Source organism: Echinops telfairi, unplaced genomic scaffold (genome assembly GCF_000313985.2).
Source record: "Echinops telfairi isolate 266 unplaced genomic scaffold, ASM31398v2 ScPeMD7_6;HRSCAF=24_0, whole genome shotgun sequence".
Taxonomy (NCBI): domain Eukaryota; kingdom Metazoa; phylum Chordata; class Mammalia; order Afrosoricida; family Tenrecidae; genus Echinops; species Echinops telfairi.
In genome coordinates, this window is record NW_022103902.1 from 5,603,794 (window position 1) to 5,616,023 (window position 12,230).

Genomic DNA, 12,230 nt, shown 5'->3' on the forward strand with positions numbered 1-12,230 from the left:
GGTGTTGTAGTGGGTTACGAATTGGGCTGCTCACTGCAAGAGTCAGATTTTCTTAATTGCTATTTTTTGGATATAAACTTTATATATCAGCATAATATACTATTTATTATCAAAAGGAAATAATTTACATGAATATCATTCCAGTGCATTTTTTTACTCAATATATAACACAATATTTTTGCTTAAAATTGATCTCACACAATTCTAAAAGAAAATTAAAAGCATTTCTGCCTTAAAAATACATTAAAAAAGATGGCACATCCCTCCCCCAGGAGGCAAACAACAGAAACTTGGGTGAATGGAACAGCAGTGTAAGGTAGGAAAATAATAATAATTTATAATTTATCAAGGGGGGAGGGGGAAGGAGGTAAAAAGGAGCTGGTACCACTGGCTCAAATAGAAAGTAAATGTTTAGAAAATGATGATGGCAACATAAGTACAGATATGCTTGATAAAACTAAGTGTTAGAAGGGCTGTTTAAGAGCCCCCAATACAATGATTTAACAAATAAAACAGAGGGTAAAAATAAGGTAAAGAAGTTGGATATAAAATACAAAGAGAGAAATTAATTATATGATTATATGTAAAATGTCTTCCACAGAAATTCATTCAAAAAGATGACTCCATTTTTCTTGTGGCTACCTATGTGGTAAACCAGTGTTTCTCAACCTTCCTAATGTCACGACCCTTTAATACAGATCCTCATGTTGTGGTGACCCCCCACAACCATAAAATTATTTCTGCTGCTACTTCCTAACAGTAATCTTGCTACTGTTATGAATCGGGCAACCCCTGTGAAAGAGTCGTTTGATCACTCCAAAGGGGTTGAGACCCATAGGTTGAGAACCACTGTGTAAGCTAATTATATCAAGATTTAGTCTTTATTTATAGAGACCTTTATTTTTGTCAATGAAGAAAAGATCTAACTTATTCCACAGACGACATATGGGGAATTTTCTAGGATACCAGGGGTATGTGGTATAAGGCTTAGTCTCTATGATTCATCGATACCTTTATTTACGTCAATAAAGAAAATATCTACTTCATCTCACAGAAGACGTGGGAGATTTTCAAGGACACCAGAGGGACGGGGTAGAGTCAACAGATTTGGACTGGTTTCAACTTAAAACTGCCAAGTGTATCACACTGCTCACATCCATTACTTCGTTCTCTTTATATGAGCATCACACGTCCACAGAGGGTTCTGCACGGTGGCTGTCACGCCTGAATTAATACCCTGGGAAGGTACACAGACAGCTGCTATCAAACATGCTTCTACAATCTGTATATCTTATTACATTTACTGTGCATTCATAGGATGGACTTGTTGTGCAATACATATAATATATATGTACATACATTCATTTTTCTACATATGCACATTTGAAATAAACCAAGAAACAGGTGAATTTTCAAATCAACAAAGGGATACATTTTCTAAATATTTTCTTATTAATGATTACTACATTTTGAAATTGAAAGGCGCTGAATTTATTCAGTACTCTATGTTCCTTGTGTGAAATACATCATATCAGAAGGGGTGACCTTCTGTGTATCCTAGGGCTCTAACTCATAAAGCTGACCCTTTGATTGCATTTGCTTAATCTGTTCCATTACTGACATCACATTTCACCCATTACCTGTCCCAGAAAAAAGTGAAGGAGAAACATCTTTCCTTATTGCTAATATATGAAATCTTGTGGTATACCTATAATTTATTTTAAATTATAGGCATTTTCTTCTATCTTTGCATTTAATGTGAGGGGCCCTCAAAAAGTTCACAGAAAAGGATAAAAGGATACTGGAACTTTCCCACGACACCTGAAAATCCCTGTTTACATTCATTCATTGACTTGTTGTTTTGTAGTCTTCTTCTGTGTCTCTTTCTTCTTCTGCCTCGAATCACAGGATATTTAAAAGATAAACCCTCATTCAACAAAGGCCTAGCATGGTTTGTGTGTAGGTAAGTATTTAAAAAGTTTTAGCCTAAAATAGGTTCTGTGGAGAAATATATGCTCAAGCTATTGAGAAAAAGAAACCAAATCATGTTTAGGACCCTTTCATGATCGAGAGAGGCCCGAGGGTGCAGGACGATGGTTGGCCACATATATTCTGCCATCTCCCTATGCCACAGGACCAGGAGCCCAGCCGACACAGCTGGAGTAAACAACCTGGGAACCCCGAGCAGCAGATGGCCACCGTAGAAGAACGAGATCAAACAATAAAGGGAAGGAGAGATTGGGATGCGTGGACGGACAGTGTCGGACCAGTTAGCCTGGCACAGTTGAGACACTTGAGACAGAGTGTGCAGTGCTCCTGGGTGAGTATCATAGGAAGACCTATGGAAAATATTTTGATAGAATGATTTAACGACAGACTATTTCTCTATTGTCATGTAAGATGAGACTGCTTCCATTCCAGAAGCCCCATATAGGATACCTGCCACAAGAAAGCTATCAATACAGAGAAAGATGAAATTACCCAAACCAAAGAATTCTGAAAGCAGCCCATGAAAAACAAAGGTTCCCCAGGAAGGGGCACCAGAAAGACAAAATGCTGAATTACTGGCAAAAAGCAGGCAGGTGAGAAGACAGCGGCCTGACAAATACATGAGAGTTTCAGAAAGTTAGTAGGAAATGCCTTATCTTTCTATTCCACTTTTGGATGAACTTTTTACAACTTCCTCATGTAAAACCCTGAAACAAAAGAATTGCGGACCAAGAATCACATATGCAGCAGAACTGTCTTTTCAAATATGATGGCAAAACTAGACCATTCCCAGATAAACAGAATTAATAAAGGAATTTGTAAAAACCAGACACGTAATAGTATAGGCAAGTATTTGGAAAGCGAACCATCAGACAATAAGCTGAAATTAAGATCCCCACCAAAGTCATGATGATACCAACCTAGATAAGAAATCTAAATTTTAAAATAAAGCGGCACAACTGAAGACAGGCAGCTGGAAAAGCCAATCTGCAAAGGATGACAACTCCCAAACAAACAGGGAACAACCAGGAAGTGATGAAACTTCTACAGGGAGAGGAAGTCAAGGAGATATCAAGATAGATTAGACTTGGAAAGAGAAGCTTCAGAGAAAACACAAATAAAACAAACCTATCTATCAAACAGTCAGCAAACACAGAACCAGAGCAAAGGGTGCCAAAAGAAACCTATAAACAAGAAGAACTCAGCACCGAGAGTCAAGCAGAACCAAGAAAACATTTCCACCACTGCCCCGGCAACACTGCAAAAAAAGAGGCAGTAGCAAATGTTGACCTCTTAAGAAGCACACTAAATGTAAACTGTTTAATGGACTAGTCTACAGAGCGATAGAGGGAATTAAAAAATATGACTCATCAATTTGCTACCTACAAGAGCCACACCTTTGACACAAAGACATAAATGGGTTAACAGTCAAAGGGTCAAAAAAATGTATGCATCTAGCAACAGCTACCCAAAGAAAGAAATACTCTCTCACGACAGACTTGATGTGAAAATCCATTATGGGGGGGCAAGGCAAAAAGCATTGCTACCAAATAGGGGTTTATTCCAAACTAACATATTCCACATGTCTCTCCGATCAGTGGATGGCTACAGACAAGTTCTCTCATAATAAAGTCTAAAAACACAATTCCCTGCCCTGGAGTGAACTGCCGACCCACAAGACCCTTCAGAACTGGAGAGAACCGCCATTGTGAGTTTCTGAGAATGGAACTCCTCTGGGAAGTGAAAAGCCCATCTTTCTCCAGAGGAGCATCGAGGGCTCCCAAACTGCAGACCGTGTGCTCGGAGCCTGAAGTGCCATCACACTTCCTTCATCTCTCCCGTTGCTCTCAAGGGTTCTGCTGGACCAGCTAAACGCAAGTCAAGGAGGTTGGCTCTAAATGCTATAGCGACTGAGAGAGTTAAAGTTTCTTGTGCCAAGCTGGCCGATAAACACATGTGGGGTTAATTGAAGGGCTGAGGGATAAATAGCTTGGTGAGCCTCGTCTTTCCAGTTCTCGGGTCTCTTGCTTTCTGATGGTCAGACCAGGGTGCAGCTGCCTTAGCCAGTTCCCTGCTTCAGCTGGCAAGGCTCACTTCCTGCAAGACATCCCTGAGGAGAAGCCGCATGGACCTACCCCGGTGCAGCCCTGGGTGCTGGAGTAGCCGTGTGGAGACCCCTGCCAGCGCTGAGATGCTTACACGTTCACTGACTCCACTGACTCGGCTTTCCTCCTGCAGTCGGCGTCATTGTGTGTGTTTTGTGAGACGGAGGAGGACTTTGTGGATTGGTGTCGGACATATGGGTTAATGTTGGACTTATGGGCTTGGGCAACACTGGGGTGGGATGTTTTCTTGATGTGCACTTACCCTCTATCTAAAACTCTCTCTTATACATATGAGTGTCTGTGGATTTGTTTCTCTAATGTACCCAGACTAACACAGAGACTGTTAAGGGGAATTTTAAAGGAGGTGGTCTTGACAGACTCTCTTCATGGCCAAAGGCTTTTGATGAAAATATTTTAAGAAAACTGAAAATCTGGTGAAAAAAAGTTCAGGAACATTGGTCAAGAAATTCTTTTCCATTGCAACAATGTACTTGATCATTCTTGGAGGGTAACAGGGGTATTCTAAGGGAATTTTGTTAGAAAACCTCATCCTCTCCAATATTTGGCCCTTTCTTAATCCTTTTATTTTAATGGCTTTATTGGCACTTCGTCCACATATGATACAATTCAGTAATTCAGTCATATCAAGATGTTTATCACAATCAATTTTAGAATATTTTCTTCTTCTCTGCATTTATTGTTATTCATCTTTTTTTCAATTTTGGCGAAAATATACATAACGAAACATTCTATAATTCAACAACTTCTACATGTACAATTCATTGTCATTGCTATCTTAATCCTTCAAACTTCTTTTTTGTCCCCAAACTCAGAAAATATTGAAAAGGAACATGGTTTTGAGTCCCTGGGGGATACAGTTTTGCTGTGGTATAAAATGAAGAACATAAAATTCGTCAGGCAAGAGTTCTCACTCCCTCACTGGATGACGGTCGAGTTCAGCTCACAGTGACTCTGAAGGACAGGCGAGATTCTCCTGTTGGCTCCTGAGACTAAGGTTTTTCACAGGAGTAAAACGCCTCATCCTTCATCCATGGCGCGGCTGGTGGTTTTGAGCTGCTGACTTTGCAGTTAGCAGCCCAGCGTGTAAGCAATTATGCCGCCAGGGCTCCTAGTGGACATCCTAATGACGACATAACTTATTTTTCAATTGTAAATCAGTGTTGTGATAAATGAAAACCATTATTTTTTTAGACTACAGGGATTAATGTTTCCTATCAGTTCAAATCAGAGCATTTAATTAGATAAAATTAAAGAATTAATTTTTAATTTTTAATTTTTAATTTTGTGGCATGTCTTCCCATCTACAGTATAACCGCTTTCCAAAGGTCATTTTCCCACAAAAGAAAAAGGGGAAATAAAATTCTATCTGTAAAAAAAAAAAAATCTATCTGTATTAAGAAATCATAATATTAAACTAAAAGAGAGAAAATGTCTATAATATTTACTTTATACTTTTTATATCTATTAGTGGTGTGTCTGTTACCTATTGCTATTGAGTCCATGTTGACTGCCCCATCAGACAGAGTAGAACTGTCCCACAGGGTTTCTTCCAAGGCGTAAGATCAATACCAAAGCAGACAGCCTCATCTTTCTCCCATGGAGCAGCTGGTGGGGTGGAGCTGCCAACTTCTTGGTCAGCAGCCCAGTGCTTATTAGCCGCAGTGTTACCAACGCTCCCTGTTTCTGTTTAGTGTAGATGACATACTTTCAGTTTCCTTTTTTTCTTCCCATCAACGTGGCAACAAGTTGTTTCGTTGGGGATTCACGACACAGTAGTCTGAAATCTTTGTCAGAATAATCATGGTGGTTGGTAGGAGACTTGTACAGAAACTTATTGTTGCTTTATAATCCTATCTACTTATACATTAATTCTGAGCTTCAAATAATGCATTATATTTGCAGGTCAAAACCAAATGTGCAATCATATCTGCGTGAGCTGAATGCCAGCGATCCCAGGGAAGAAACCCAAGTGTCCAATCTGCATCAGCCTCTCTGTATCAAGTCACCTGGTATTTCTACAGGGCTGTCATCCCTAAATAGCACAACTTCCCTTCTACTACAGTTAAAAGCAAGCAAAGCACTAACAGTAAAACCATCATCTTTGTAAGAATGTTAGAACCAGTTCAGCGATTAGAATGAAGGCTAGCTCAAAACTGAATGGAAGAGTATTATTTATTCAGTAAGCTTACGGAAATAGAGAGCAAGTGCTCGTTTAATTATAGCTATGTTTCCATTAAAGAAGTTTTCTAGGATTTTTTCTCATATTATCCAATGTCACTTATTCTTTACCACTGAACATAAACAGAATTAATGTAAAACGGAAGTGCATATTGTCTACACAAATCCCCAAGAAAACTATAATGAAATATTTTTCTGCACCGTTGATGTCAAGGATAAGTAATGGAATCTGTTCTACACCATGTACCAGAGGAAAAACGTCTATTTCTAAGCTCATTCCCCTTAAATTGCTTTAAATTATGATGTGATCTTTTTTTAAAGAATTTCTTTGCCTTAGTATTTCTTTCCTGTTCTTTTTCTATCACATATTCTCCAGTTAAAACCAAGCAAAACAATTGCTATATATTTTTTAATGTTTTAATGAAAATAGTTTAACACTCATCCTACCCATAGACTATTTTAACCACCAAGTTCTTAGAGACGACTGCCTCCCTTTCGCCCCCACATCCAACAGCAGATGTTTTATAGTGCTGTTGGGAGGTGAGACCCTCTTAGACAACTCTAAGGATTGGAAAGAGGAGATAGGTGAGTCTGCATTGACAAATCTGTATTTTTGGTTTCCCCAGAAGTTTGATATATAGAGGAGATTATAATTTAAAAATCACTAATTAATGATTAAAATTTTTACCATAATGCAATGTCCTAAATATATTTTCAGCAACATCAGCATTTGAGAGCTACATATACAGCTTTCCTTCAAGAGAATACATTTACACATAAACCACAACTCCACAAGAGTAAAGTATAGATTTTATATGGACACTGGACATATAGTAATCAATTCACTATCTCTAGATGATATATCCTGAAATATTTTCCCTAACATTCATATAGAGTTTGAAGTTTATAGATAGTATATCCAAGTGTATTTTCAAAAAGGACTTGAATGTAGAATACAGATCCACAAATCTTAATTTACCATCATAGCTCACTTTCCAAACCTATCCTCCAATCTCCCTAAATCTGACAAAAAGCATTTCGTTCCTGTAGTCAAAATATCTTGGAAAGGTCATTGCTGACGAGTATTCCTTATATCAGTCAATTCATTAATAGGTGTTATTGGATCAATCTTCAAACGACCCTGAGTAAGGAATGGCTACCTTAAGGACAACCCCTACTTGCCCTTTAATGCTATCTAAATGTGTCCTCACTTGGAAACGGCTGACCCAATCCCTGCTCTCAACAACCCCCTTCGCTTGCTGCTGCACTGCAGCCCTGTGACTGCAGCTTCCACGTCAATGAAACGGCTCACTGACGCTTCTCTTGCATTAACCGAAACTCAACCAAACCCTCTGTTCCCGAGTGGATTCTCACGGACAGCGACCCTATCGGGCAGAGCAGCCCATGAGCAGAGCTGCACATTCAATAAAACTCACTTTATGCTGGGGAGCAGGGCAGCAGCTGGCAGGGGTGGAGAAAGCCGGGGAGGGACATCATATTCTTCACTTCCCAGGTGACCATTGGAAAAAACCTGAAAATAAGTTAAATAGTGACTTTTGATGCACTGAACTTCTGAAAGACATCAAACAATAATAGCGCTTAGAAATCCTATGATTTTGAAGAACATATGTAATTTCAATTTATTTTGATAAGTGAAATATCATAGACGCTCTTTAAGAGTTAGTAGTACCATAGTGATTATTCTATCTACTAGTGATCTATTAGTGATCTACTATCCCTGAAAGTCGACCGTGCTAAATGTAAAAACTGTGGTACTGAACAACCCCTAAACATACTGAAGAGGTAATACTATAATGTATATGTATATAAATTCTCAAATGCCTGTTTCAATGAAAGGTTAAGTATTTTCTGTGAAGTTTGGTTAAGGAAAGAGAGCCAATTTTCTTGAAACAAAACATAAAAAAATTTTGTCTTTGGAATTAACAGAGTAGGCTTAATTTTATCAGTATAACTGACTGTATGACTATAATCAAAAATACCTTTGTTCTTCCAAAGTTAAGAGCTAATAGTAAAGAGACTTGCTCTGGCTTTCAAAGTGAAGCCAAATTTAAATAGAATTCTCAGTTTGTGACCAAAATTGTTAACTTGCTCATAAGTACCCACAGAAAGTCTGTGTTTAATTACTCAGAATTTGGATATTCTAATTTCCCTGTTGCTCAATTGCACTACAATAACTTGCCTAAACAGCTACTCTTTGCTTCTCCAGCAACTTGCAAAAAAGAAGAGGGATCATTACTTTTTTCTAGTCATACAGCTCTTTCTTAATTTCTTATCAATTCATATTTAAAATGGAGACTGCTATCAAGGCAAGAAGGGTGCAATGTAATTTGAATAGTCTTAGATAATTCAATCAGAGAACTAAATTCTTTCCCCACCCCTGACAGTTCTAAATTGATGCCGGAGCTCTAGACGGCAAAATTGAAAAGCAATATCCTTCTCTGCCAACTTAAAATAAGAAAAGAAACAAGTTTAAAGAATGCATATGAAATATATTAATATTTGCATTCCTGGCTACGTATCATTTTATAATAGTAAAATTTTACTCTAAAACTAGACCCTATGCTTTTGCGGCAATCTCTCATTTCCTGTCTGCATTAGTTCAGTATTCTACAGTAGCACCACGACAAACTGTATCTTTAAATGACTTCTCATAAATTTTTAACTTTGGGCAAAATATTAGAACAAGGCATAGTTGATTGAACTTTGCTAGCAAGAGGGCATTTTCTAACAGATATGAATCAGTGCAAAGTTAAATGAAGCACTTTCACATTAAAAATGTCTTTGAAACAATAGAGACACGTATCCAGCCCGAAATTCTCAATGTGATCATGAGTATTTTAAGTCAATCTTACTGGAGTCATGAACACGTCAGAATCAAAACTCAAAACTCACTACCATTGAGTCATATTCAACTCATAGTGACTCTACACACAGTTAAAGATATTTATAATCAAATCTCCTTCATATTTCTGTAACAGATACATCTAAAATTTATTCTGAAATATAGATTTTATAGGTAACCAATTTGCTCTTTTAGGAGAAAGAATATAACACACTTACATAATTAGCAATAATTTCAGCAATAATAAAAGGTAGTTTTAGGAACGATATTTTGCTCCATTTTAACAATTTCTTAAGCTGAACATTGAGGCCGTATGCAAAAAAAGCCTATCAAAATACTCAAACATAACTGTGGTATTAAATACACTCTCATCTTGCACATTAGGTAAATGAGAAAATATATCAATAAGAGAATTTGAACAACCTTTTTATGTACTACAAAAAATGTCATGAGGAAAAGTCACTCAGGCAATGATGTCTATCACTCCTGAGACCAGGTAGCTAACGATATCATTTATTTTCTAGGAGAGCAATAAACAACCTAAGAAAGTTAAGCGACTTGTTCCCAACGTAGTGTAATAATCTACTAAGATGCTCTAAGATGGAAATAGCACTGTCTCGAACTACTTTAAAAACACTGTTAATTTGAACGGGAAAATGTGCTACCTATATTTTTACCTCTCAATTGTTTAAGAAATACCATTAAAAATTTTAAAAGATGAAAAAAAATATTGAGAAGATTTCTCATGCCTCTGAAACTCCGGCGTGCTTTTTCTGAATCACTCATTCAGGACTTGTCAGTTGCTCTGCGGAAGGTCCCTAGGTGGCACACACGGTTTGTGCTTGGCTGCTAACCTAGAGGTTTGTGGTCTCAGCCCTCCCCAGTGCCACGGGGAAGAAAGGGCTGGCAATCTGCTTCTGTTAAGATGACAACCATGGAAGCCCATGGAGTGGTTCCACTCTCTAACACGACGTCGTCACGAGTCCGAATCGATGTGATGACAACTAACAGCATATTCTGTGGAAGACATCCATCCCACTTCAGGACCAATAATGCATTTATTATTATTTTATAGCATAGCTCTTCATTGTTTCATTGCTTCATGCCACTAATTGTCATCAAGGCAATTCCAGACAACAATGGCTCTATAGGATTGCCCCACAGAGTTGCCAAAGCTATTATCTTTACAGCAGAGTGCTGGCATAGCTGTCTCCCATGGAATAATCCAAAGGCTCAAACCTTTGACCGTTCTCTTAGGAGCTGAACACAACCCTGGTGCCAGTTCCAGGGCTGTTCCCTACTCTCCCCCACCCCCCCAAAATAACACAAAACTCAATCCCAATGCCATTGAGTAAGATGCCAACTCAGAGCAACTCTATACAGAGTTTCCTACACTGTAATCTTTGCAGAAGCACACAGCTTCATTTTTCTTGGTGAGCTTGAACCTCTGACCTTGAAGTTAGCAGCTCAACACCTAACCCACAGTTCCAGCAGGTCTTCCCATACAGTGGGGCATCAAAGAGTACTAAATGCTGATGGATTTACATGACTCTATCAGTGCAAACATTACCAGTGATTCCTTTGGTAAGTGACTTCCCTCTGGAACAGCAATTAGATATGAATACCAAATTGAACTAAAATATTCTCAATAAAGATCAGTTAATGGCTGATATTCCTGTATTCTGTGCTAAAGTATGTACTTATAACATGCCTAACCCAAACAAGCAAACACAAACCAAGCTCCCAGTGACCCTACTGGACCCGAGCAGCTGCGCCGCGTGTGTCTTTCCCTGACTGTAACTGTGCAGGGGAACAGAAAGTCTCGTCTTTCTCCTCTGGGGAGGGTGTGGTTTCAAACTGCTGACCTTGTTTGCAGCCCAACCAGGGCACCTTCACGTGTCAAACATCAACATGGCGTTCTTCATATTTCTTGACTAACTGAAAGGCTGAGCCAACAATTGTATGCAAACAGCCAAGAACTAAAGTCATATACTTCCGTTTGTCTACAGAACTTCTGGAGATTTCATATCACAACTGTTTTAGCTAAAATATCAATACATCCACTCCTCACTTATTGATTTTCTCATTATCCAACATTTCACATTGCAGGTAGCAGTCCACCACTTAGCCCACAACATCACCATAATTAGTAGACGTGATATAAAAACCCAAACCAAACTATAAATCCATTGAGTAGATTTAGGAGTATTTCATCTCCCTCCCAAGGGGTGGCTGGTAGGTTTGAACTGATGGCTTTGCTTATCCTACTGCACCACCAAACTAGTACACCAACCAACCCACTGCATCCAGTCGATTCCACTGCAATCGCTCACTCGCTGCCATTGAGTCAATTTTACTCAGAGAGATTCAAAGGACAGACTAAAACGTTCCCTCTGGTTTCCTCAGATCTTAGCTCTGTGTGAGAGCAGGCAGTTTCATCTCTCCCGGCGCATGGCCGGTGAGTTAGAATCAGTGACTATGATCTGCGGTTCAATAGGTAGCCCACTACACCACCAGAGCTCCTCAGTGCCCCTGTAGGTGTATGTCAATCACATGTTTGTATGTGCTGTATATATCCAAACACACATTATCCCACATGGGGAACAGAGTTATAAAGCCTTCTTATACATATCCAACTCATGGAATTGAAGAGCCTATGAACTGAGATGTATGGACTAACTGAGTCAATTCATTTATGAGTAGTGTCTGTGAGCACCATTTAAGGTGCAAAAACTGGTCTCTACTCATCTGTAGTCAAAGAGAATGAAGGAAACCAAAGTTTCAAGGAAGAAACTAATCCGCAGGGCTAATAGCCCTCCTGAATCACAGCCTCTTCGAATAATCCAAGCTCAGAGGGACTAGGAAGTGTCTGGATGGTACTACCTATTGTCTGACAATGAACACAATAGAAGGATTTCCTGGTTAGAATGGGGAGAAAACAGAACAAAATTCAAATTTACAAAAAAGATTAGACAGACTTACTGGGCAGCAAGCCCCAAGAATAATGGCTTAATATATCCTGTAACCTACAATTGGTACTTCTCCTGGAATTCACCTTTCAGCCAAATAGTAGA

At 38.8% G+C, this 12,230-nt stretch overlaps 1 protein-coding gene across 2 annotated transcripts in view; it reads right to left on the bottom strand.

Moving 5' to 3' along the window:
- CBLB (Cbl proto-oncogene B) overlaps positions 1–12,230 on the bottom strand; it is a 248,643-nt gene that overhangs the window by 36,163 nt on the left and 200,250 nt on the right. For both annotated transcript variants that reach the window (XM_045286202.1, XM_004706383.4), the window contains exon 13: positions 7,730–7,824. In XM_045286202.1, coding sequence (XP_045142137.1) covers positions 7,730–7,824 — 95 coding nt within the window. The remainder of the gene's footprint in view (positions 1–7,729; positions 7,825–12,230) is intronic.